This window comes from Mauremys mutica, chromosome 2 (assembly GCF_020497125.1).
Source record: "Mauremys mutica isolate MM-2020 ecotype Southern chromosome 2, ASM2049712v1, whole genome shotgun sequence".
NCBI classification, from domain to species: domain Eukaryota; kingdom Metazoa; phylum Chordata; order Testudines; family Geoemydidae; genus Mauremys; species Mauremys mutica.
This window is the reverse complement of record NC_059073.1, coordinates 137,232,835-137,259,823: the sequence shown is the minus strand read 5'-3', so window position 1 is coordinate 137,259,823 and position 26,989 is coordinate 137,232,835. Positions and strand designations below refer to the sequence as shown.

Here is a 26,989-nt window from a genome sequence, read left to right as displayed (position 1 = left end):
ACCCGGTTCACAGGACCAGCCCCTCGCATGTACCTAGCATAGCGCCTGTTGGCCACGGATTCGCCCCTCTTCCCCTTTCACGGACTGCAACCAAAGAGAGACAGCAGCACCGGGCTGGAAACTGAACCCAGGTGTCCCAGAAAGGAAGATGTCCACCACTTCCCTACATCCCACTTCCTACCCAGCACCAGGACCAGAACCCGGCAGGCTCCATGCTCTAACTCCTAAGCCTCTCTCCTGCCCTAATTTATTTGAGTTTGGTGGAGGTTCTTGAGGGACAAGTCTTGCCTCTCTGAGAGCAGAGTAACCCAGCCACAGGCCAGGCCACTGCTGAGATAACTCAGTGATAGAATCTGTGTTCAAGCAAAAGCGCAAAAACCTCCCACCTAGAGACCTGGGAGTGGGAGAAGGGTGACCAGATGTCCCGATTTTTGGGTCTTTTTCTTATATAGGCTCCTATTACCCCCCCTCATCCCAATTTTTCACATTTGCTGTCTGGTCACCCTAAGTGGAAAGGCCTGGAAGGCTTGCACGGGCGCTGAAGTGTTTGCACCTTATATGCCAGGCCCTGCTGTGGGGAAGTGCACACTGCTGGAGTCCTGGCTGGCACAGGCAGGGCATGGCTCTGGGGAAGCTCGCAGCTCTGAAGTCCCAGCAGATGTACTGAAGGGCCCTCAGAGGAAGAAAGCCACAACAGGGGGTGCTGGAATATAACGCCAGCAAACGGAGGCATTTTAGGATGCACGGGACCGTGCATCGCAGCAGGGGTCAATGGCACAGTGATAGACTCATTTCTAATCCAGCAGAGGGTAAAGAGCAGCTTCCTGCAGCTGGAGAGTGGGCTGGAGACCATGTGTAACAACTGCCAGGGCACCCAGGGGCTGGGGAACAGGCAACCTCTGCAGAGCCCAGCCAACATGTCCCCTAGCCAGCTAACCTTGGAGCACGGCCCACTGCCTGCCACTCCGCAGTACATATTCAAACAGGCCCCTGCTGCTCCAGACTCCACACCAAAACCGGATGGCAGGTGGGGAGCTCAGAGTGTTCATCATACAGGCCTTAAGGGCCAGATGGTACCAGCCCCTGAACACAAGCCTGGCCATCCATTTCCAGCATCATAAGGGCCACACCTAGGGTTGCCAACTTTGATGGAAGCTATTCCGGGAGATTCCCCCCACAACATGACAAATGTCATTTTCTTTAAATATCCTATTCAAATCTCCTGGATTGCTTTCAATAGTCACCGGGGAATCAATTCCAGGAGACTCCAGGCCAAACCTGGAGGGCTGGCAACCCTCTAGCCACACACATCCAGCACAGATTTTCTACAGCCACATCAATGCCTTTCATGGGGTGCATTGTGCATCTCCAGGGCATATTGGTACCCACCCCATAGGGCACGTTGTGCAGATGTGCTTTGCCTTTCCAGGGCTGTACGGTCACATTACTGCAGGGCCTGCTGCATTTCCATCAGGCCTTTGGGACATCCCCTTCCTCCCCATGGGGCATCGTTTGGCAGGTACCATGGCACTGAAGTCCCCCAGCGGCACTGACCTGAAATGTGAACAGGCACACAGGCAGAGGGATGGGGGTGCAAAGGCCTTGCTTGGATCCCCTACGTGCTACCTAGCCATCCCCAGCACTCCAAGCCCAGGGGAGATAGATGGACCTCGCCCCCAGGGGGAGAGAGGTCCTGGGCCTGGCTGCTGGGAAAGCATCCTGCTAGGAGTAGCCGTGCCCTGGCCAGGACTGGAGGCCTTGTCCATGTGGCTCCCATTCCAGCCTGGCGCCCCACACTCCTAATCTATGCGCAGGAGACTCTGCTGAAACCAGCAAGGCAGCAGGGGGCCCAGTGAAACCCAGGGGAGCCAGCGGCTGCACAAGGCCCTGCAGATAAGCAGCAAATCTCTGATAGCACCCCCAGCACATCTCAGTGCAAAGTCAAACAGCACTGGGCTTGGAGAGCAGCCGATAAAGAGCCCACCTGACCCTCCTTCAGGGGAACAAAGACCTCCACTAACAGCCAGCAATAAAGCACTGACACTTCCCATTAACACTTCCCAACAGAACAAGGGGGCAGCGGGTGGGGCCTGGGGCTCATTGCCCCACAGGAGGCCCCATGAAAGGCCTGTGAGGATTATCCAGGTGCAGCAGTTGAGCTGCCTTGTTAGCAGCATCAAGGGGTCTTCAGCATCCATCTCACCCCTGCACTAGCTGCAGATCCCCTCCCCAGCAGAGCTCTGGGGTTTGGTTAAAGGGCTGGTGTATGGCCATCTAACACTAACATGTCTCCATGGTCTGTTTAGTCCTCAGCTCCATCAGGCTGCCACCACAGGGTGGGGGAGAACAGTCCCCCTCCCCGCTTTAGTGGTGGGGAAACTGAGGCACAGAGCTTAAGTGCCCTGTCCAAAGCTATGAGTGTTAGAGCAGGGAACAGAACCCAGGAGTCTTGGCTCACAACCTGCTAGGCCTCGCTTTCTCTCCACCTAAAGTGATGGCAGTACACAGAGATAGGAGGACCCAGCCCCCCTCCTCTAACCACTAGATCCCACTCCCTCCCAGCACCAGAACAGACCCAGGAGTCCCAGTACCCTGGTGTTCTCTGCCCTGGAGTCAGTCCAGCCCCAGGGAAAATGAGAGCTGCCAATTTCTGCCTCAGACTAAGCCAGGGGAGTCCTCTGCAGCTCCCAGGGAACCCGAGCACACATCGGGGTGCACCATGGGCAGAGAGCCCTACCCCGGAGCCTGCCGCTTGCAGTCCTGACCGCACAGCGTGCACAGGCTGCATTCCACAGCAGGCTCTTTCTGCGGTGACTTCATGGCAGGAATGCAGCTTCAAACAGGAAGTGAGGAGGCGCCAGGAATGCTGCTCCTGGCCTTTGGCACAGTGTTTTGTTTGTGCTTCTTAAAGGGCTGGATTCTCCCCCTTCCCCCCCACCCCCCCCAACTTGACCTCTTAGGGATTAGTGACCCCCCCCGCAACTTTCCAATTCAGTCCCCACCCCACAGGCATTCCAGCCACAGAGAGACCCTGCGCCAGAGAAACAGGACGCAGCTGGGAGGCTGGGCAGAGCAGTGACTGCAGGATGCTGCACGTCCAACAGACTTGCGCCACAATCACCCCATCCCACGTCGCCCAGGCACGGGACAGGGGCCTAGGACTCCTGGGTTCTTGTTTCCAGCTCCCGTAAACATTCCCTCTATGGGGACGGACAAGAGGCCTATCAGAGGGGCGGCAGGAGCTCCCGAGTTTCAAACTCAGCTCTGCCACCCATTCCCTCTGCATCCTCAGGCACATCACATCCCCAGTGATGCTACACACCTACCACACAGGGGGTGGAGAGGCTGGGCTGTGACAGAGGAGAGTCCCATGAAGCCACTTCCTCTCCCTGCACCCCTCTCCCCACTTACATTAGCATTCCCAGAGTGCTACTTACCCCTCACTGGGAAGCAGGATGAGGAGATGCTAGGCATGGGGTCTGGGTAGTAAGGACTCTGCTGGCTGAGAAAGCTCAACCATCCCCCGGCCAATTTCAGGCTGTTACAGGCTCATCAGCTGCTTCCAAGTCACTCGTCCCTGAAGCAGTTTGCAGACGCTGTTCGTAACGCAGACAGCTGGGCTGCTCCCCCGGGGGCCAGTGAGTACTGCCCAATTGCTTCCATCCCTCTGGCAGAGCGGGGCTGGGCACCCCAGTCCCCCTACAGGGCAATGCTCTTTCAGATCACCTGGACAAGGGTCTGATCTCTGTGCACTGAGAAGGGGAGGGCTGGGCCTGCAGGTGCCATGCAGGTACCAAGCCAGGCAGGCGGCCAGCATTCAGGGCTACGTGCTCCGCAAGGATCTGCATGTATCTGTAGGGTGGTTGCCCATGACCCTTTCTGCACCATGTCCTGAGGGTGCCCTGGCACAGCGGGATAATGCCCCAGGGAACACCAGATATGGGCACACTGGTACCCGTGGCCTCTCCTCCAGCAGCTGGGCTGGAGCACAGGTACTGCGCTGGCCTGCCTGCCTCCCTCTCCTGTGCACCTGGCAGCCCGGTACCAGCCTGGTGCTCACCCCAGGGTGAGAACACACCCAGCTCCATGGGACTGGACAGCCTTTGAGCTCTGCTTGCTAGCGCTGTTCTGCATCTCAGTGCAGGCTCCCCATCAGGTAACCACCACCTGGGCAGGGAGTGGGGCCCTGCTACAGCCGGCTCACCTCCCCCTGCCCCAGCCATGCCCTTTGCTAGAGGAGCCCACAGATGTTGCAAGTGTAAAGCTCTGTGGGGCAACCCTGCTCTAACCAGCTCCCGGCTGTGCACATGCACTCAGCTGCCTGCTGCGAGGGGACCTGCCAGGCCAGGGCATGGCTGCCTCAGGATCTGTCCCAAGCCCACCCACAATGCACTGCTGCCCGAGCAGCACCGGCGTTCTCTCCTGCAAACACACACCTGTCCAGGAGGCTTTGGCCTGGCTGCCCCGTCCCAAGTCAGTGCAATGTGCTGAAGGGAAGCTGCTGCCCTCCAGCGTCCAGCTGCCCACAGTGCACTCAAAGGGGAGATTTCAGAGTAGCAGCCGTGTTAGTCTGTATCCGCAAAAAAAAAAAAAAAAAAAAAAAACAGGAGTACTTGTGGCACCTTAAAGACTAACAGGTGCCACAAGTACTCCTGTTTTTTTTTTTTTTCAAAGGGGAGAGCGGGCACTGTACTGTGCAGTGGGACCGTCAGCCCAGCTGCTGCGGCCTTCCCCTGACCTCTGAGCAACATACCCAACCAGGCCCCAGACGGCACTGCCAGCACCCCACCTGGGCTGGGACTACAGTGCAAACCTGGCTCCTGTGGGCCTGGGGCGCCCGCCCTCACCCACATTGTATCCTGCACCCCGGAGCTGGCAGCAGGGAGAGGCCCCACTGCTGCTGGAAATCTCCCCAGGTTGCACCGGGCTGCTCAATTAACTGGTAGGTTGGCCCTGGAGCCTCCCAAGTCTGCATTGGCCCCTGGGACTAGAGGTGCCCCCCCGCTTGGCAGAATACAGAAAGGGACTACGCCCTGCACAATCCCTGTCATGAGAAGGAGGGACCCCAGAGCATCCCCCTACATCCCTAATGGGAAGGTGCATTTCCTCCTCCTCCAGAGAGTGCCCCTCGGATAGGAATGGGTATTTCCCTCATCAACCCCCTCTCTACTCTGCCCCACACAGCTGTCTGTCTCTAACCCGACTCGGGTGAGTGGGACACACCCCCTTTTCCTTTAAGCCCCATTGGTCCTGGGGAAAAAGCATGCTCCCCCTCCCTCTTGGCTGCATCCACAGACCAGACACAGGAGCAAGTGAGTGCGGGGCAGGTGTATATATATATATATTATATTATATTTTATATAGAGATCTGGTTTAATACCATAGAGAAGCTTTACAAAGTCAGTGTACAAAGCTGTGCCAATCCCATTTCCCCTTGCAACGCCCCCAGTACCTAAGTGTGTGAGCGCCACCCCCACCCTCCCCACTGCATCCAGACACACACACAGCAACTGGCAGTGATCGTGAGAATGTGGCAATACAGCCGTCCTACAGTGTGTGTCTGTATCCTGGAGGTGCCCTGGTGAGAGGTATGGGGCCGGCAGCCCTGGAGTCCGAACCCTCTGCCCACTGAGCAGGAAGAAGACAGGGCAAGCATCTCCCACAGCTGGGCACCTCTTAGGCCAGACTCTTTTTAAGAAAGAGACTGAGAACCAAACAAGCTCATTTCTGCAGCTGGACAACCACCAGCTGGGACTGGCTGAGCAGAGGAATCTGGATTCGAACTGGTGACCTAGAGGCCAAAGGCCACTCTTTATCCCATTCCCACCGCTACCCTATACCTGGCAGGCTCCCTCATCGGTCTCTCTCGATTGGCTGGAGGCAACAAGAGCAGCTAAGCCAACGGGCTGAGGAGCAGCGGGAGCAAGGGCCTGGCAGCCAATCGAGGGAGGCCGAGAGCAGGACACAGCAGTGAGACTCCCAGCATGGGAGGTGGCGTTTGTGCTTGGCGGAAGCCCCGGGGATGGGGGGCAGGCAGAGCCAGGGAGCCCCAGGCCCCATGCTCTCGGGGGCAGCTCAGGACTTGGAGGAGATAGCCGTGGCAGCAGCGGCACCCTCCCTGGGGCCCTGGTAGCGCTGGCGGGCATGCTTCTCGCAGTACAGCTCCTCGCCCACCCAGAAGTGGCCCCGCATCTTGAGGTTGAGGCCACAGTCGGCACAGATGTAGCAGGAGGGGTGGCGGTAGCGGCTCTCCTGGATCCTCACCGCCTGGGTCCTGCGGGAGACAGCGTGGACGTGGTCAGCTGGGAGGAAGAGCTGGCCAACAGCATCCCAGCTCTCCAGACGCCACTGCCCCCAGGGTCCCAGAGCTACCCTTCAAATCCCAACAGGGTCAATGCCACCTTCCGTTCTCCCAAGCTACGGCCAAGCCTTTCAAGCAACGGGTTCCTGCCTGCTCTGTGGGGACATCCCTGAGACACGGGCACCTTCCTCTGAACTCCAGCCTCAGGCTGCTCACCATGGCATCACTCCAGCTGCTGGAGCAGCTCTCATTGCTTCAGTAACCAGCCGAGCGGGGGAGTAGCCCCAGAAGCCTTTCTGTTTGCTCAGAGATGCATGGAGAAGGGCGACTGCATGGCCACCTCCACCTCATCTCTAGGGGCTAATGCAGCCAAGCCCCATGCCTAGCCATGCTTCGATGGGCAAAAGGGCAGTAACGGCACATGGGCTCCAGCTGCCAGGTCCATGGGTCTGAACTGCCCCAGAGCTCGGAGAAGGATGGATCCCCATTCCAATGCTGCAGACATTCATGAAGCCTTCTCAGATGAGGAAACTGAGGCACGGAGGGGGAACAGGACTTGCAAAGGGCATCGGTGGCAGAGGTGGGGATAGAACCCAGGAGATCGACGCCCAGTTCCTGCGCTCTCATTGCTATACCAGCGCATCAGCCTTCTGTATTCTGCCAATGCCATTCCGCGCCCCCACCTAGCAACATGGGCAGGGCAGGCTACTCCCCACCTGGACCGCTTCCCCTTGGCCAGGAATTGAACCCAGGAGTCTGGACTCTGAGCACCAGGCTGACATCCTCTCCTGCCACACGGAGATGAAACCTGGCCTGCAGGAGGTAGCACTGGGGGCTGGAAGGACAAGAGAGCCCAGGCTTGCTGTGAGTTCCCAACTGGGCCCTCCCCCGAGAAATCCTGGGATAAATGGAGCCGTCAGCCCGAAAGGAGGTTGAGGGTCTCCGGAGTCTCCGTCCCCTGCATTAGCCACACTCACGTGATGCCGGTGCCGCACTTCTCACATGTGTGCAGCTTCTGGACCCCAGCCACGGAGCTGGTGACTGGCTTGTGGGTGCTGGGGGACAGCTTGCTGGGAAAGGGGGTCATGGTGCCCGCTAAAAAGGAGAGCAAGGGAGATGTTAGGATCAAGGATGCACTCCCATGTCCACAGACCCTCCCCAGGCCTCCCCACACACTGCCCTGGACCCCAAAGACTAATCCCTCCATCCTGACCCTTCCATCCATGCAGAACCCCATACCTTGGAGACTATCACACCCCTGCCCTTGTCCTGGCCTCTCTGCTCTCCTTTTCTGGACTCCTGCCTACTCCCTTCTCTGCCCCGGTTCCTTCCAGCCTCTGCTCACCTCCCCCATCAGTCTCCAGAGCCACCTGGAGCAGGCGGAAGGTGTTGGATTGCCGCGGAGCGGCCCGGATCTCGCGGTTCTCCTGCATCATTTTGTAGACCTCGGAGTCCTCCTCCAAGCGCCGCATGGCCGGCTCTGAGTCCAGGCTGCGGAGAGAGCAGGCCCTGGTATCTAGCAGCCCCTCTGAAGAACACAGAGCACCTAGCCATGTCCAGCCCCAGGCACCCAGCATGAGGCGGTGGGTTTGGGAGCAAGATCCCGGCCAATCAGCCCTGCTAACCACCCATTGCGTGCAGCTACCCACCTGGAAGCCTTGGTGCTCCAGAGAGGGGCAAGGGGCTCATCCCATCCTGACACAAGGGACATTTAAGGTCCCCTCACCCGCCGAAGCTCCAAGCAAATCCCCGTTGTGACAAGGCAGCAGCAGCCTGGCCGCGGGCAGGGTGTTCAGACAGTCCGACCCCCTCAGCGTGCCAGCTTGGGGACCCAGAGGTGACTGCTAACCCCCTAATCCAGAGGGGCCCCTGGGGCCACAGTCCCCCATCCCTAGGGAGGAACTGGCAGGATCCCCCTCCCCCCTTGATTCCAGCCAGGATGAGGAACCTGCAGCTCCCATCCCAAGGGAGGAGACACCCCAGCAGCTGAGCTCCGCTGACAGAGCCAACTTCTCACCCCAGGCGCAGACAACTCTGTGCCCATCATCCCGTACCACCTGAGTCGTTCAGGGGGGTGCCTTTCTAGCCCACTTCCTCTGCACTTCCTCCATGAGGAAACCCAGGGGCCACAGCCCAGCCAGCACCCTGCATCCCATACACATGGCCAGCTCCCCTGCGGGTGGGAAGTGGGAATTCACCCTCCCCCCCCCCCTCCCAATACCTACCCCAGGGCCCTGGCAAGGGGGTGAGCCTGCTGCCCCTTCGGTCTCTCTGCAGGCCCAGTCTCCAGCTCTCTGCGCTGACAAGGCGCTGACGCTCCCTGGCCAGGGCGACGCCCAGGCCTGCCCTGTTCCTTCCCACGCACACCTGGATCAGCTGAGTTAACCCTTGCATGGCTCCCTGGGCCAAGGGAACCCCTGGGGAGCAAGCTGGGGCCTGAGATCACTGGGCAGGGATTTCCCAGCCTACCAGAGGGCTCCCCCAACCCCACAACTCCACTCTCAGCCAGGGGCCCATTCTCTCCAAAAGTGCCCTACCTCACTCTCAGCTACTCCAGTGCTTGGCTCCCCTCACCACCCCCATGCCCCCCTGCAATGCTGGCAGACCTCAGGCCCAGCCCGTGCAGCACCTTGGCAGAGCTCAGCAGAGCAGCAGGGGGTGCCGTGGGCCTGGACAGAGGTACATTGGCAGGGCTGTGGGACTAGACTAGCAAGGGTGGGGGGGGGGGGTGAGGTAGGAACATACGCCTTTAAGGAAGCAGCTCTGGTGATGCGCCTCAATCCCAATCTGACCCCCACAACCCCAACCAGACCCAGTCTCCCCAGGCTATGCACCCCCAAACTGACCCCACAGCTCCATCCTCAATCTCCCAGCTCAGGTGAGACCCAAAGAGACCCCTCCCTGGACCCAGATCCCACAACATGCCTCAGTCTCGAGTTACAGCCCCCTCACTGCCCCGCTGAGGCAATTCACCTCGACCCAACACCCCCTCCCATACACTCTCCAAATCAGCTCGAGGCTGGCACGGCTCTGCGAACGCCCCTTTGCCCCGAATGGCAGCATCCTCCAGGCCCTCTTGCCAGCCTGGCTTATGTCACACTTCCCCTGGAGCCTTGTGGGTCACAAACTGTTTCCCTACAGCATCCTTTCCTCTGGGCTGGGTCACAGCCCCCTCCCTGCCCAGGCCCCAGCTGGTGAGCCAGGCTTACCTGTTGCGGGGGCTGTACGAGGGCGAGGCCCTGCCCGGGGCCCTCCCCATCTCCCAGGGGCTGAGAGGGGATGGTGTGCGGTTGATCAGAGGCAGAGCTGCAACCGGAGAGCTGCTTGGGTGGCAGAAGCTGCCTCGCTCCTGAGACATGAGAGAGAGAAGGAGGGAGCGTGAGGAGCCAGACAGCCACGCCAGCCGGGGGGGGGGGCAGAATTTAGAGGGGGGGGGAACCCAGCCTTCCCAAGCCAGAGTTCTGCTCGCTGGGCCACGGCGCCCGTCCCAATGCCTTAGCGAGGGACAAGTCGAGCTGCGGATACTAGCAAATGGGATGCCGCAGGGCAGGGGTGCTTTGTGCAGACACTCAATGGGTCCATCCCGTTTTCACCCCATAGGATACAAGAGCGTGGCCCTTTCACATTCACCCAGGGCTGCACTGCATGCTCCGGCCACTAGAGGACGCCCTTGATCCACAGTCCAGATGTCTCCTCCCAGTTGCTGGAGTGTTTCCCAGCAGAGCAAAGGGGACCCCTCAGACCTGCGGCTCCTGGGTGGGGAGACACACGGCAACGCCCTCCCTGTCCCGCAGGGCCCTGGCCCACGATGCAGGGCTGGTTTCCGGGAGCCCCCCAGCCGGGGCATGGGTGGTGCAGAGAGGGCTCTGCTTGCTGGGGGAAGTGGGCAATGGATGGATCTGCAAGAGGCAGATGCCCCGTCAGCTTGCAAGGGAGATGGAGGCTCTGCTCATCCTGGCACTATGTGGTGAGCTGCATGTGCTCATTCCACCCCAGAGCAAGCAAAGGATGTTCTGGGTAGTCACACCCTCTTGGAGCAGGCCCTGGAAGGGGTCCCCAGCCATCCCACCAAGCCGGTGCCAGTTCCAAAGCCAGCCAGACCCTGCTCCCCTCCATGGGGAGCAGAGGGGAACGGGTCCAGCACAGCGCCCCTCCCTGCTTGCTTCCCACCCCTGCCAGAGCCCTGGCTCCTTTCTGCAAGGACCAGCCAGCTACGCAGCACCAGACAGACGTGCCCCTCTCCTCCCTGTCACGGTGCTGCCCAGCACCCTCTCTGCCAGGGCTGTGTCCCTGCCCAGCATGCCTATTTCTGGGTCAGCTCCGGCCAAATCCAGGAGACACCCCCACAAAAGCCTGTTATTTTAAGCCTGTGCTGCTAACCCAGAAACGCTCCTCCAGCGGCATCTGCTCCTGTTTAACTGCCCTGTAGCCACAAGAAAGGCGAAACCCTGGATAAGTGGAAGCAAATGTTTCTGGGAGAAAGACTCGACAGAGCACACCCTACAAGCCAGCAGAGCCCGGCTGCTCAGCCTTCCCTCCAAGGAGGAAAGTAGAGGGGTCTGGTCCCCTTCCCCGGGGGCAGGGGCTCTGGCTGGCTCAGATCTCTGCAAGGAGCCAAGCACAGAGCCCATGAGTGTGTACTTGTGCCATGTGCACAGCAGCCCTCGGGTTCCCTGGCCCCAGAGCGGCCCAATACAGATCACTGTGCCAATTAATCCCTTAGAGACTCTCCCTGCAGTTCCACCTGCACTTTAAGCAACCCTCCTCCCATCAGCGACACTCCGACTCCCACAATGCAGCGAGGTCCGGCCATATCAATGTGCCGCACGCCAGCCCCTGCAGTTAACTCGAGTGTCCCAAAGACAGACCATTGGGGAGCTGGGGGGTGTCATTGGCAGGGCCACCCAGAGGGGGGGCAAGTGGGGCAATTTGCCCCAGGCCCCGCAGGGGCCCCCACGAGAGTTTTTCGGGGCCCCTGGAGCAGGGTCCTTCACTTGCTCCGGGGGCTCCAGAAAACTCTCACAGGGCCCGGGTCCCCAGAGATTCTTCCACTCCGGGTCTTCGTCACCGAATTACCGCCGAAGCGGGACCCGCCGCCGAAGTGCTGGGTCTTCGGTGGTAATTCGGTGGCAGGGGGCGCCCGCCACAGGTCTTTGGGGCACTTTGGCGGCGGATCCCGGAGCAGAAGGACCCCCCCGCTGCTGAATTACCGCTGAAGTGGGGGCCCCCCCGCCAAAGACCCCAGGCCCCCTGAATCCTCTGGGCGGCTCTGGTCATCAGGAATCAAGAGACAGGCAGATTCGGGGGAGATGGTCTAGCCTTTGGGGCCCTGGATGCACTGTTTGCTGCTAAGAAGAGCTAAGCAGCTGCCAAGGAGCCATGTGGCTCAGGGAAAGCATCCCTGCCCAGCTCCCGCACACTGGGGTCCTGTCTCCCCATCTCCGATCCCACCCACAGGGCCCCAGCTCTGGTGTGGCCTCCAGGCAGGGAGGAGCCCACCAGGGCCCAGAGACCAAAGCAAATAAACGCTGGGAAGGAACGAGAGAACAAACCAGCAGGGGAAGCCAAGGGTCTGATGGGGCCGAGCCCGCTGCCAGCTGGAACAGGCCACGCTCCGGGGCCATCGCGCTTCCCAATTTGGGCTTGAAAAATATCCTCAGCCCCAAGAAAATAAAGAGAGCTGGGGAGGGAGAGGGCCCCCGGAGTCAGCGGCTGCCACGGAGCTGGAGCCAGGAGGAACAAGCAGCAGCAGCGCCCAGGAGAAACATGCTGGAGAGGATGGGAGCCAAGAAAATGCTGGGCCAAGGCGAAGTGGGGTGTGCTAGGATGTGGCTCCAGGCACTACGCCACCAGAGTGCACAGAATAGGGCCCCCATGAGAAAGGGGAGGCACAGGGTGCAAGATATGAGAAAGTCCAGGAGCCAGACCCCCTGGTGGGTCACAGGCCTCCCAGCACATCACCCCAGGTGTAGGTTTGGCTAGAAAGTCGACTGGAGCCTTGCACTGCAACTATCCTGGGCCACACTGCCCAGGCACCTCTGGGATAGGGAAGGACGTACACGGAGCCCAGTGGTGGGGGGCAGGGAACGGAGCCCACCGCCCCAGGGGCAGCAGGGGGATGCAGCCTCTTGGAGCCAGGCTCTGCCATGCGCCAGCAGGGTGGGTAACTGGCGCTCATGGCTCAGGTGCCGGACTGCAGCTCCTCAGCCCTGAACTCCCTGGACCTGCAGCTGCGATGCCAGTGTGGCCTGGCTATCAGCACAGAGAACACACCCAGGACAGGGGAGGGGGCACCAGGGCAGGCAGTATCCAGCAACGAGGGAGGGCTTTGAACAGAGACTGAACAGCACCTCCGAGAGGCAATGGAGCAAGCAGCTCCTCCAGGGAAGTGCAGCGGCTCCCAGGACCCAGCGAGTGTCTTTGTGGAGGCAGCCTCCCCTGCCAACGCCCCTGCCTTGCATGCCCACGGGAGAGCAGCAGCATCTCCCCAAACTGGTTTTGCCTCCCCAGCCCTGAGCCGTTGCCTCGGAGACGCCAGGTAGAAACAGGCAAACATCCCCAGCCAGGTGCACTGCTGCCCGCAGGGACAGAGGTGGGAGCCGGATGCCTTAGTAACGTGGCCCAGCGCACGGCCTCAAGGGGGCAGCCGAGGTGGGGCAACATGGAGGCCAAAGCCCTCGCTCCGCCAGGAGGGTCCCTCTGGGGCAGGACAGGAACATGGAGGCTGGATGGAGGAAGCGGGCAAAGCTGGATGGACCAAGGGAGGAGCAGTCACAGCAACAGCTGATGTGAACACCCCAGCCCCCTCCGGCGGTGAAATCCCCTCCTGTTGCCACAATGGAGCTCTTCCCCAACCCTACAAATACACCTGGGCCCAGACCCAGAGTCAGCACCGGGAGAGGAAGGGACAAACGCCACAAGGAAAAATATCCCAGGAGAGGGGGGTTCAGAGACAGGCGCTGGGAGAGGTGGCAAGGGGCTGGCGCAGATGGACAGACCACACCAATGAGTAGGACAGGGAAGGCAGTAGCCCTCCCCTGGAGCCCCCAAGTCAGCGACACCCAATGGCAGCATGTTTCAGATTGCTGCAAAATGGGCGGTTAGCCTGTCGGACTTGCTGCCACAAGATATTGCTGGGGCCAAGAGCTCAGCAGGACTGTGAAGACGGACTGGACTTTGCTACGGTGAGAATGTCCAGTTATCCCATCTGACATACAAGGGGACAGCCACCGACAGGAATTGCCAGCTGGGCCCCTGGCACCCTGCTCCCCCTGCGTTCAGATAGGAAGCATCTCAAACCCTGGGGGGGAATTGGAGGAGCTTGTGTCATTGGCCCCACACATGGCATCATGAGGCTTCCCGCAGCGGCCCAGGCAGGGGAAAGAGACAACATAACACGGACGCACGCACACACACACCCCCTCCGCCCCAGCACAATGCCAGGTTCCCAGGGTATGAAGCCAATATCTGCCCCCTGCAGCATCACACCCCAGCTCGATGGCAGGGGGAAATCCCCCCAACACAGCATCCCAGCTGCACAGCGTTCTGTTACCCCAGCACCCTCCTGCTCACCTGTCTGCTGCTTGGACGCTGGTGCCCGTGGGGTGAGGGGGAGCGATCCTCAAAGACACTGGGAGAACCGGCCAGAGACTGGAAGCTGAAAGGGGGGGGGGGGGGGAAAATCTATGGGAAACCCATTCACAGGGGGATCACAAAAAGGGGTCAGCTATACCCCATCACCTCCACCCTGCCAGCCCCGCCACACCTGTGCCATTCAAAGCCAGATGCGTGGCACGCCCACCCGGCCCCTATCTGCCGGTGCTCATCGCTCCAGCCATGAGCCTCTACCTCTCCCTGGGTCTGGGCCTTACCTGTGGCTGCTCACCACCGTCTCCACTCTGCCCTCGGAGGGCAGGCTGGGCCTCTGGGGGCTATAGGGGCTGCCGGGCCGGTACCCGGGTGACGAGGATGAGAAGGGGCTGCCGGGCCGAGGGCTGATGGATGCCGGGCTGGAGTAGGAGGACCTCACCGAGCCCTGGCTGTCATCCCTGGTTCGCACGACATCCTGGGGAAAGATACTGTTAGCCAAGCGGGCAGGGGGATGGAGCCACCCCACACACCAGTCAGGATGGCCTGGCTCCCCATCACTCTCCCTCCTTTGAGGTTGAGCGGGAAGGACCCTTGTGTGGGGAGAGACCTTGGGGTGGGCAATGGCAGCCATGCCCTGAAATCTAGGCCCATGGCCATTAACAGGCATAGCACCCTCCCCACTACGGGCAGGGCTTGGGGCCAAGACATGGGGCTCCTGCTGCCAGGTAGGGCTGGATGTTTCCGCTCTCCCCAGGGTCTGGGGAAGGACCTGGTGGTGAACTGGGGATGCAGGGGGGTCGTCTCACCTGGAACCGCATGGCCAACATCTCTGGGGAGCTCTCACCGTTGGTCTGGCCAGGAGAGAACAACTGGGACCTGAGGGCAGTGGAAAGAGGGAGGAGATGGAGAGAGAGAGAGATCGGCCTGGCTGGCCCCCATTCCACCTTGGGATGACACCCAGGCCCAGAGAAGGCAGCTGGCTAGTTACCCCTTCTCGTGCCCTGCCCTGAGGCCATGTTCCTTGCTATACTGTGTCTGACAGACTGCAGCAACTACCCTCCCCGTGGGAAAGCGAAAGGAGGATAAGCTGGGGGCGCAGGCCTGGGACACAGGAGACTCAAGGTTTACTCCCTGCTCCGCCACAGACTCTGCACCCTCAGTCCCCATCTGTCCAACGGGGTAACATTAATAACCCATCATCTTGTTTATTTGGCTGGCAAGAAACAGCCCGTTCCCCAGTGAGCTATTTACGTACAGCACCTGGCGCAACGGGGCCCTGATTCCAGTGGGGGCCTCAAGGTGCTACCATAACAGTCTCCCTGTCAGTGAGGAAGAACTCGGCTCACCCCAGAGGCAGTGATGAGCTGCCAAAATCTTAACAACCGGTTCCCTATAAAAAGTTCTGATTTAAAGGGGGGGGAGCGGGGGAGGGGCCAGGGGAGAGATCCTCGTGGGGCCGGGAGCCCCACTTGCCCCCTCCCCTCTGGCCAGCCCTGGAGCTTGCAGCAGCCCCCCCCCCCCCCACACCCCTTGCTGGGCCATTCAAAAAGCGGCAGCAGAACAACTCCAGAGCTCAGCTGAGCTGCCCAGCTGGTGCCAGCGGCTGGCCACGCTGCAGCTGGGCGGAAGCGGGGGAAGGGCCGGGGGAGCCTCAGCCTTCCCAGCTGGGAATCATGGGAGCAACAGGATGGTCCAGCCCATGGACCAGAGTTCTTTGCCCACCCCCTGGCCCTTTAACAACCGGTTCTCCACGGAGGTCTAATTTTAACAACCGGCGCTTGAGAACCTGTGGGAACCTGCTCCAGCTCACCACTGCCCAGAGGCCTCGCTCCACCCAGCACTCTCCCTGTCCAGGGACCTAGAGGGCCACAGTTAGAAGGACAAAGGGTTAAGAGGACTTCTTCCACTCCTGCTCCTGGTCCCAGCCCAGATGCGCTGGACGCGGCGCCAGCCCCGGAGGCCAGGCGGAGGGAGGAGGGGAATACAGGGCTGCTTTATATTCTCTCCCCCTCTCAGCAGGAACCCGCTGGGGGCTTTGATGTAGCCAGGAGCTGGAATTCATTAAGGGCAGTTAAATGGAGGGGTACAAATGGGACCGTAGGAATGCAACATGACGGTGGGAGATGAGAGGAGTGATCCCCCAACATCCCATACGCCCGTGAGCAGAGGGGCAGGGTGCTGGGAAGGTCCCCCGAGTTCTGAAGCCTGGGCCCAGCCCCAAAGGGGTCAGAATATAGGGACCAGCACTCCACCCGGGGAAAGGGGTCACATGGGGTTAGCCCCGGCCAGCAGGACACAGAGCAGACTGCGGGTGTCTGCGTGCCCCTCACACACACAGAGGCAGACACGCCCAATGGCAGCAAAAGGGCACGTTGCTTTCACAGAGCGACAGAGCCAGCTCCCGGGGCGAGGGTGCGTAAGCTGGGGGCGGCTACTCAGGTGGGGCGCTGCTCTCCCCTGTGCTCTAGGGCTGCAGACAGCCGTGGCCAGGGGGTGAAGAGCGAGAGCAGGCGAGGGGAAGGGCCAGCAGCCAGGGGATGGAGAGGCATGGCTCCCCACCCTGGGGACCCAGCAGCAGCACAGGGACAGCAGGCTGGCTCTCAGGGCAGGCGGGGAAGGGAAGAAGATGAGCCAAAGGGCCCGGAATGAGAGGAATGCTGCCTCCTGAGCCGCTCCGGCTGGGTTTATGGGTCTTGGGCTACTTCCAAGATACCATGAGGGTTTCCCACCCTTTGTCAGGAACCCGCTGCACGTCCCAGTCAGCTGGAGAGGACGCAGCACTGAGCAGAGAGGCAGCCAGGAGAGATGGGCTGGCGAGAGAAAGGGGCTTCATGCATGTAGGAGGGGCCTCTTGGGCAGGCAGCTCCCCAGGAGCTCGTGCCCCAGCAATGGTGAAACTAGGCTGCACATGCCTGTGCAAGTGTGACTGCATGGAAGCTTGTGCGCACACACATTTGAGCTGCAACTGCTGAGCGGGGATGCGAGCGAGCATCCAGGCTCCACGACCTGCTGCAGGAGAGGCTGATCAGGGCAAGGCAGGGGCTCAGCCCAGGATTTTGCCTGGCGCTCCCAGGCACGTCCTCACCCTACAATGCAACACCTGGGGCAGCAGGCCAGGCAGATTCCCTTGCCAAACAATCCCTTGCGAGCACCGCAGATGGCGGGGGAGGGCAAGAGGAAGCCGTGAGTCAGGCTGGCATGTGGCCGCACCCGGGTCAGAAGCGAGGTATTTATAGGATGCGCCCATCACCCCCCCCCCCGCCTAAAGACAGCTTCACGTTCTGGACAGTCAGTCAGAGTCATCAGGAGACAGTGGAAAGAAACTTTCCACCTCCCCACTGGGGCAGGGCCCAGCTGCCCAGCTTCAGGGGAAAGACAGCGCCTGCCTCCCCTTTCACTGGGTCTGGTTAGACCGTAAGCACCACACACGCTTCGGGCAGCGTCAATACAGCCGCTGCAGCCAGCTCATCTGGGCCAAGCAGGTGAATCAGGGAGGGTCATGGAGAGCCGGCCCGGGGGTGACTGGACTGACAGACCTGCCACGCAGGGTCCCTGTTCTGCAGCCTGGCCATCCGGGGTGGGGGCCGTGTCCAGCTCCAGCTTCTGCTGACTGGGGCCTGCCCCATGCTGCAAGGGGCTGTCACAGGACACCTCTGACCTGCCCCTCCCAGAGGGCAGAGGCTTGCTAGAACCAGTCAGACCTGGACTGCAGGGCGGTAGCTGCCAAAGCTGCCTGCTCCGTGGTGCGCACAGCATGCTGGTTGTTAGAAGCAGACTAAAGGCCCCCTGAGGCCAACAGCAGAGATGGCGCCTCCTGAAGCAGGGAGGAACCGACACGCTGTGCTTGGCACAGCCCCACCCTACAGAACCCCAGCCCTGCTCTGTATGCCGCCCGAGCCACAGCTCTATGCCCAGCATGCCCCTGCCTCAGAAGCACAGCACAGCTGATCCCCTCCCCCTGCCCCAGAGCCACCCAGAACACAGCATGCCCACCCCCCATAGCATGCTAGAGCCACCCACCCACCCAGGAGCCACAGCTCTGTGTCCAGCATGCCCCCCGGCCCTCAGAGCTGCATCATCAAGCCTGGCACAGGACCCCAGAGCAGTGATCCGCAGGATGTAGCAATGATACCAGGGCAAGACCCCCTGTATTCCAGCCTTGTATCCCCCATACAGGCCTCTGCTGCTCCATGTAAACAGAGGGAGCTGGAGCCCTGCACACCGCTCAACCTTTGCCCAGGCTGGCGTGCTTCCATCACTGAGGGGCAGGGGGGAATAACCCTCATCCCTGGCTCCACATCCTGTCCATGCAGGAGGTGTAGGCAGGAGCAGTACAGGGCTGAGCCCTGGTAATGGCATATTGTATTGGGACATAAATAGTGCTGTACTGATTTGTTAACTAACCCCCAGCCCTCCAGGAGAGGTGTAGGGATCATTACCCCACCGTGCACAGCAGGGGAAACTGAGGCACATAGGGGGTCAGTAACTTGCCCAAGGCTAGTCAGTGAATCAGTGGCAGAGCCGGGAAGAGAACCCAGGAGTCATGACTCCCAGCTCCACCCCTTAGGCCTTGCTGCTGTGATGAAAAGAGCCTGGATGGATCCTGCTGGAGTGATTGCTAGTTTGAACTTGCAGAACTCCAGATTCCTCCACGCTCTTCTCCATGGCACCACACACCCCTGACACCCCACCCGGATGCTGCACCGCTCCCCAGCACATGGGGACTGGGGTGGGGGAAATAGCGAAGCCAGGCCCCTGAGCAGATCCCTGCCCTGCTGAGGAACAGGGAGCAGCACAGTACGGACGCAGGCAGGCAGATCTCACCTGTCCACTTGAAGCTGGAGCCGGCCGGAGCTCTGCTTGATCTTGTTCTGTGCCTCCACATTGAGCATGTCGGCCGTGCTGTTGCCATTGATGGAGACGATGACGTCACCAGGTCGGAGGTCCCCTGCAGCTGCCTTCCCGTGCTCTGTCACCTGCGCAGCAAGTGGGCGGGAGAACACCCAGGCATTACTGCAGAGAAACAAACCGCCCTGGGGGAGACAATGCCAGGGGAAGAGACCTACCAGCCACCTCCAGCATACCACGGCACAGGAGACACTGCCACCCTCACTCAAGGAGCAGCGAGAGGGGAAGAGGAGATAAGCAGGGGGCCTTCCCAACCGGCTCTGAACAGATGACACGCACTGGCCCAAGCTTAGCCCTGCCTGGGGCTTGCAGTTACCGTCACCTACCGCCATGCCACCAGCTTCAGCTTTTTCCCCAGCTTGGCTTCCCTGTGGGACCTCTTCCAGCCCAGCCTCCGGCCCTGCCCACGGTTGGCCAGAACACACTAGCTGTCACACTCTGCAGTGAGGAGGAGCCCAAAGGGATGGCCAAACCCTGCAAGTCAGCAGCGATTTCTCCACCTGCCCCTGGCCCAGGCTGGCTCAGAGGAGCCCTACATTCCATTCAGGGGCCTAGAGCTTTTGCCCCCAGACTGGAAGTTCCCAGACATCGTACCTAGACCAGGCCGGGAGGGAGGGGGGCAGAAAACCATCCCTGACCTGGAAACCAGACAGCATCCAACTACGCTGCAGCCCTTGGGAAGTGGCTGTCAAAATGGGGCCACAGTGTAGGGAGTAGATCTGGGGCACAGGACACTGCTGAGTTTTTGAGTGGCTATCTGCTAGCCCTGTGGGTGAGACTCCCCAGGCACCCCTCTCCCACCCCCAACACTACATGCCTTACTCTCTGGCCAGTGCTCAGCCAAGCTGGGCAATATTTCCTTTTATCCCCCTCCAACACTGTGCAGTCCCATGCATGACTATCCCAATCCTGCTCTGAATACAGATTCATTCATTTCCTTGTGGGCTTCTTCTACAGTGCTCTCATTGCAGTCTTCATTCTTTGCAAACATGAATTAACAAATTCACAGCGCCTGGGAGGCGAGGGCTGGTATTTCCCCCCTCCCCCCCATCTTATAGGTGCGAAAACTAGGCACAAAGATTAAAGCCAAAATTGTCAGCTAATTTTGGGTGTCCAATTTGAGACGCCTGGGGCCTGATTTTTCAGCATACTTAGCAACACGTAGCATGTTATATGCTTACAGCCCAGCTCCCAACTGACTTCAGGCAAAAGCTGGGAGCGCTCAGCACTTCTGCTTATCTGGTCTCAAGTCAGGTACACAGAAAATGAGGAACACACAATTACTGACCATCTGTCAAACAAATGTCCAGTTTAAGTGACTTTCCCAGCATCACACAGGAACTCTATGGCAGAGGCAGGGATAGACTCCAGTTCTCCAGGACTGCATTCAACTACCTTACCTATGAGACCATCCTCTCTCTTCCTGCAGCCTCCTGCCTCATTCACTACACGCCTGCCAACCTCTGCAACAAACGAGGCAAACTCCATTCTCAGAAATGGCTGAACCATTTTAGCCAAAGCTTTCCAAAGAAGTTCAGCCTGAGACAGCCAGTCAACATGGAAGATATCAGCCTGAAGGCTTAAAGTTTGGCTTTGGAAAACAGGGCCTTAGAATGGGAAATGTCCAGCAACCTTAACTGTAGGCCTCGCTACCTGCACCACCTACAATAAAGTGACATGAATCTAGTGCTGGGGAAAGATGCCAGAGCGAAAGCCGCAGGGCGTAAAAGCTTCTGAAAATCCACAGCGAAGCACAGGATGAGTCTTGCCAATGTGCCTCAAGCCCTGATTCAGAGGGGCCCCCCCCCGCCCAAGGCTGGGGGAGGGTATTGAATCTCCGGTCCACCTAGTCCTTGGCCTCTCTGCTGAGGCGGGAAGGGCTCTCAGTCACAGCCAGCCTGCTCACGGGTCCCAGCTGGTGCCTTGGAGGCAGAAGGCCCCACCTCCCAGTCCTGATCTCTCCTGATTGAGGCCAGGTTTACAGTGGACACCAAGGCCAAGGCCAGAACAACAACAGAGAGACTCCTCTTGGCTGCGGGTGACGTTAGGGCCCGTTGTTTTTCTCCGCACACGTGCACCACAGGGACTTCTAGCCTGTTCCCACAGAGCAGGATTCCTCAAGGACGGTAAACAGGATCTGCTCCCAGGTCCCTTGGCGCCGCGCCCACTCAGCGGAGAGCTGGCTTCCTCTGCAGCCCCTGCCCTTCGCCGATGGGAGAGCGAGTGGCTGCAGCACGGGGGGACGGAGAGGACAGCATGCCAGCAGAAAGATGCGCAAGAGCCAGCTAGATTATACTAGGGAGCCATGGGGAAATCCACAGGGAGCTCACCCCAGGATCAAGCCTGCCAGACCCCACACCAACAGGGAGCTGGACCCAATGCCTGGGCTCTCCCCTTTCAGATCCCCACAGGAAGGCACCTGCAGCATCCCTGCTGGGGGACAGCCTCCCACTCTCTGTGGCTTCTTTACCTCACCTCCTGGACTGGCTGCTCTCCTTGAACCACTGCACATGCCATTTAGCAGGGATGGCCATTTAGCCATAACTCCCCGGGCATCCCAGCTCCCGTTCCAGCAGCTACTCCCAGAACACAAAGCCATGCACAGCTGGGGGCCTGGCTGCCACCCTCTCTGCATGCCACCAGCCAAGATCCCTTTGCTGAGACCCCAGATGCACCCTCAGGCCACTCCCAGACTAGGCTTTGGAAGGTGTTCGCTACTCATTAGCCTAGCCTGGACAAGGCAGTGTGCCTTGACATGGGCTTAACTGGACACAGCACATCCTGGGGGGAGCCTATCTTAAACTCGGCAAGTTTAACACGCCTGCACTAGGCTGCTAACCCGGGTTGTCTAGCCTAGGATTTGGAAGCATTAGCTAAATCCTCAGAGCCGCAGCCGAGCAAGCTGCTCCCCTTGCCAGCTCATCAGAGCCTATTCGCCTCCAGAGCACAGGCAACGCTCACCCTCTCATCCAAGGCGCTTGTGCAAGGCCATACAGGGATTCAGGGCCAAGTTTAGAACCCAGGAGTCCTGGCTCCCAGTGCCCCGCTGCGCTCGAGCGCACTCCAGCACAAGCAGACAAACCCCAGGACATACGCATGTGGATGTTCCTACCTTGGACACAATGATGGGCTTCCTGAAGTCCCTTCCTCCTGTGATACGGAAGCCCCAGGGGGCCGGGCCGGTTAGATTCACCGTCACTGACATGGTGAAGCCACCAGTCGCAGGCTGGGCAGCGCAGCGCGGCACCACCTGGAGGAAGATCTGAAAATGGAATGAGGCCAGAGCATCAGGGCTGGGAAATCCGGGGGGGGGGGGGGGGGGGGGCGGGGGACAAGCTGAACCCAGCAGCATGAGCACTTTAGGCTCTTGGGCTGTCCAGGGTTGAGAGAGAGAGAGAATCTTTTTTTGCCTCACCCAAAGCAGGTCAGTGGCAGAAACAGCAATAGAACCCAGGAGTCCTGGTTCCAGTCCCACTGCTCTAAGCCACTAGATCACTCTCCCCTTCCAGAGGTAGAAATGGAACCAGAAGTCCTGACTCCCACCCCATCCCAGCACCAAGCATTAGATCCCACGCCCCTCCCAGAGCCAGGAACAGAACCCAGGAGTCCTGACTCCCAGTCCCCCTCCTCCAATCCCAAAATCAAAGCTAGAAGGGCTGCCCAGCAGTAATCGGGGCCCTCACCCTGGCTTGTCCCAGCGCTGCCCTCTCTCGCAGGGCAATCGGCACACTAATTTCATTCGCCTGGCCACTCTTTCCTTCCGGGGAGGGCAGCTGCGAGACACAGAGAAGTGTCTTGCGCTGTCATAGGTTGGTGCTAACAGCCTCTGCCTTCCCCTTGCAGACCTGAGACCAGCCAATAAGGCTGACAGTTTCCTTTCCTAACCACAAGCAGCTGGGGCGGATGGAGGGGTCTCCCTGCAAAGAAACACACTGTGGGCACAGGCTGCTGGCCCACAGGGCCTGCTCCAGCCCCGTCCAGCCAGAAAGGGCACAGAGAATAGGGACAGGGACACTCTGGCATCACCCTGCAAAGGGATCAGGCACACTGGGAAGGCACTGGTCGGATGGTGCCAGCATCAACCCAGCATTGCAGGTGGCAAATTAGTCTCATTCAGAGGCTGCCCCCTACACACCTCGAGGCCCTTTTGCAATCCAGAAAATTGGTGCACTGGCAGAGGCATTGGCTGGTCAACACGACACCTGTGGGGTGAGCCAGCACGCTATGAGGATGGGGGGGGATCACGCACAGCAGGGCTTGGGGCAGATGGGGAGGCCAAGGGGACCAAGCCAGCTTTGGGAAGGAACCCAGCTAAGAACCCTGCTGTGACCCCAGGGAACAGGGACCCAGACATGGCACAGGAGTTGGCATAGCCAGGGTCCAGAGAGGAGCGAACCTAGGGCAGGGGGCCTAGGGAGAGCAGGGCCAGGCTGTAGGACCAGGGCCTATGGAAGATGGCTTGGAAAGGTGGCAGAATGGATAGCAAGGATGGTGCTATGGGCAAGGCAGTGAGGATTGGGGGGGGTGGGGAGAGCTGGTCAAGAGCGTGTGTTGGAGAGGAGAGGACCACGGGACTGGCAAGAGGCAGATGGTAATAGTGCAATGGCAGAAGATCGCTGAAACTTGAGCAGAAGGGAGATGATGGGAGCAGAGACTGAACAGCTGCCAGTATCGGGGGGAGGGGGGGGTCAGAAGAGGTCTTGGCAGGTCAGTGCTGTAGGCCTGAGCCAGGCAGCCCTCCCACCCCCTGCACTGGCAGGAAGCAGTGACAAGACAATGCAGGAAGTTTGCAGCCACAGGTTTGAGTCATTTGTTCCTGTGGCTCAGTAGAAGCTTTTCAGCTCAGAGAGGATGCTGGGCTGACACCTCCATGTGCCGACACCGCCCCCCACCAAGACAGGCTGTGGTGGTCGGGGCAGGGAGAGACTGTCTTGGTGGGACGGCACAACAGCCCAGGGCTCTCAGCAAGGCAGCTTGGCGGGGCCACCCCCAAGAACACACGAAGAGTCAGACCTGGACAGCATCACGGGGGGGGGGGGGAGAGGCTGAGTTATCCCATTTGGTGCTGCTCGCATCCCAGCCTACTTTGTGCGTCCTCCTCCAACTGAGGAAGGCAGAAAGGCCCCCGTCCCCTCCAGCACCCAAAGGAGCAATCCACCTGGCACTGCTCCTATCCCGTGTGGGCAGCCCCACTGCACAGCCCCGGGGATGACCCGATGCTCCGCTCCCCCACGTCTGAGCAGCTGGAGTCAATAGGTCAGACGCAGCCCCAAGCACTCCTGAGCGCTGCAAGCAGGCAGGCAGGCCCCCTCCCTGGGGAGCTTAGGTTCCCAAGCAGCTTGGCAGAGAGGGAGGAAGCAGGGCTAGCGGCTGGCTGGCCCTGACACCTCTTCCATAACCGTCAGGGAAACATCTTAAAAATCCCAGGCGCACAAAGAGGGGCTTGAGAAACCGCTGGGAAGAATTTCCTGTGCTTGGCTTTGCAGCGCCAGTAGGAAGCGCCTCCCCCCCAAACACACACCAGATACAGACATGCCCTGTGCCTGGCAGTCCTCTCTGGGCTCCAGCAGGGCCCCCATGAGTGAGGGGGGTGAGAGAGACAGGGAGGGGGAGAAGGGCTGAAACCACCCACCCCGCCCAGCAGCAGGGTGGGCCTGTGTGCCTATGAGCGCCCAGGCAGCCATCCCAGAGGCTGGACAGGGGCACAGGGAGCCCCTTCGCTTGTGACACTCAGAACCAGATGGGACAAAGCACTAGGAAGGGTCCCCTCTTGGCACCCAACATCTCTGACCTCCGTGCCCTGCAGACACATCCGCTACTTCACCCCTGCGAACTCACCAGTGACTGGCGCGTACCCCGCAGCATGACTTGAGGCACAGGGGAGACGCAAGGTGCTGGGTGACAGGCAGAGAGAGCCACCTCCGTTAGCATGGGGAAGCCTGTGGCTCGTACGTTAGGTGGGCAGCACGGCAGAGGGAGAGATTGCTCCTGGGTGCATGATGCCTTGGCATCAACAGTCAGGCTGGATTAGCTCCCTGCAGGGCAACTGGAGGGGTGACAATAGGTGGCAAGAGGCAGCCGGGGCAGCAGGGCATGGGCCACGGGGGCATGCGAGCACCCCTGTCAGGAAGCGGGGCAATGGGGTGAGGAGGAGCCAGGCCTCCTGCAGCCGAGGTGCTCTCAGTGCCCATCTTCCCCCCCACATGAGGAGACAGGCTAGTTACTAGACAATCCCAGAATGGCTCCAGCCCCGGCTCCCCGCCGCAGCCCAGCCTGTCATTACCCCGCAGCCCTAAAGCCCGAGAGACGCTTTCCAAGTCTGCAGCGCAGCGGGCAGGGGTCAGAGTCCAGAGACCAGGCAAGGCTTGAAGCTGCCGGCTGGGCAGGGGGGCAGGGACGCTCCCAGGGTCCAGGACACCTGCAAGGAGAGGCCAGAGCATCTGCGGCCCCTGGCCCCCTTACCCAAGGGCTGGACGAGAATCCCCCGCCAGCGTGTGCCTGCAGCCCCTTGCCCTGCCCGGGTGCCCCCACCCCCCAGAACCCCAGCGCGGGGGCGGAGGCAGGGTAAGGTGACCAGATATCAAGTGGGGCCTTTTTCGGGGAGCATGGGGGTAGGGTTGCATATATAAGACAAAGCCCCATATAGCCAGGCAGCCTAGGGCAGGAGCCAGAGCAGCCCAGGAATCCCAGCAAAGCAGCTGCCCTGGGCACAGCTCCCCAGGCGGGCTCTCCCCGCACCCCGACAGCAGCCCGGGCCACTCACCTCGGGGCAGAGACGCCGCTTCTCCCTGGGCTCCCCGGCCCGATGCGGTGCGGAACGAGCAGCCCCCGCCCGCGGGCTCCCAGCCCAGCCGCTCTCGGCCCGGCGAGCAGACAGCCCGGCCCGGCGCTAGCAGCCTCCTCCCGCCCCGTGGGCAGGGGCTGGCCGCTCGGCTAATGAGACAATTGGAGCGGCATGGGCGAGCCGGCCCAGCGGCGCCACCTGGCGGCGCAACCCCGCCCCTGCCGCCCGGCTCGGACGCCCGCGGTCCCTCGGGGGGATCCCCGGCACAGGGGCTCTCTGGAGCCGGGCAGCGGGAGCTTGCACACGCCCCAGCAGCTCGCATCCCATTGGCAAAAGTGACTCAGGCAACTAGGGCCCCCCATGTCCCCACAGGGCTTGAAACCCAAAGGTTTGTGCGCACCCAACTCCTGCTGACATCAATAAGGTCCATCCAGCCCAGTGTCGTGTCTTTTGACAGTGGCCAGTGCCAGGTGCCCCAGAGGGAATGAACAGAACAGGTCATCATCAAGTGACCCATCCCCTGTCGCCCATTCCCAAGAAGCTCAGCATCATCCCCATTTTACAGGTGGGGAAACTGAGGCAGAGAGCAGGAAAGTGACTTGCCTGAGATCACCCAGTAGCCAAGCCAGGAATAGAATCCAGGTCTCCCAAGTCCCAGTGCAGTGCTCTAGACACTGGGCTGCAATGCCTGCCTGAAGTTAAGCCCCCTAACTACTCTTGCCAAGCTGGGCCCAAGTCACTCATGGGGGCCTTATTGGAAAGCTCTGGGAGGGAGGCAGGCAGGCGCAAGCCTGTCTGCTTCTGAAGGCCCCTCCCCCAGCCTTCCAGGAGGGACGGCTGGACCCGGGATCCAAATGTGTGCAGGGGACAACTACAAAATAACAGGGTCAGGAGTGAAGGGCAAAGGTGCAAAACTAGGGATCCAGAGGGGGACACTGAGCAGAGAACCCCAGCTCCTGGGAGCAGCCCGCAAGCACCTGTGTGACCTAGTGGCTCTTGGAAACCTGACCCAATGGCAAAAGTGACCAGAGCAGTGAATGACAATCACACACACACTCCGGCACATGCCAAGGCCCGAGAGGAGCCAGACTCAGCTGACGCTAGTGGTGAGAATAAGGGGAAGTTATGGGGCCCGTCAGGCTGGCTCTGGAAGAGAGACAGTCACACTGGCACCAAGGTGCCGGTCTGATGGGGTGGGTGGTCAGTCGCTGGCATGGGCTGCCCAGGCCAGAGGATTCCCCATCCCCAACAAGAGAATGGATGTCTCTCTCTAAGAGCTCAACTCTGGCTCAAGTGACTGGCTGCAGGCAGGAATCACTGGATGGAATTCTCTGGCCAGCCGGCGGGACGCAGCTCAGACTGGCTGGTCACAAGAATGGCTCCTGCTGTCCTTACGATCTACGTGG

At 60.3% G+C, this 26,989-nt stretch overlaps 1 protein-coding gene across 1 annotated transcript; it reads right to left on the bottom strand.

Annotated features, from left to right (window-relative positions):
- Positions 1 to 5,931: 5,931 nt before the first annotated feature.
- Positions 5,932 to 25,720, bottom strand: PDLIM2 (PDZ and LIM domain 2). The gene is made up of 10 exons (XM_045006424.1): positions 25,563 to 25,720; positions 21,912 to 22,061; positions 18,716 to 18,867; positions 14,698 to 14,767; positions 14,173 to 14,366; positions 13,874 to 13,958; positions 9,511 to 9,650; positions 7,647 to 7,792; positions 7,279 to 7,396; positions 5,932 to 6,274 (listed from the first exon to the last, which is right to left on the bottom strand). The coding sequence occupies exons 2-10, from the start codon at positions 22,002 to 22,004 to the stop codon at positions 6,076 to 6,078; spliced, it is 1,197 nt and encodes a 398-aa protein (XP_044862359.1). The 5' UTR covers positions 22,005 to 22,061; positions 25,563 to 25,720; the 3' UTR covers positions 5,932 to 6,075.
- Between the last annotated feature and the right edge of the window lie 1,269 nt (positions 25,721 to 26,989).

Excerpts from the sequence above, each read along its gene's own strand:
- PDLIM2 (XM_045006424.1), bottom strand. The coding sequence starts at position 22,004 with ATGTCAGTGACGGTGAATCTAACCGGCCCGGCCCCCTGGGGCTTCCGT. Across the intron at positions 18,868-21,911 it reads AGCCCATCATTGTGTCCAAG|GTGACAGAGCACGGGAAGGC; the intron begins GTAGGAACATCC and ends CTTGCTGCGCAG. Across the intron at positions 6,275-7,278 it reads AAGTGCGGCACCGGCATCAC|GACCCAGGCGGTGAGGATCC; the intron begins GTGAGTGTGGCT and ends TGTCTCCCGCAG.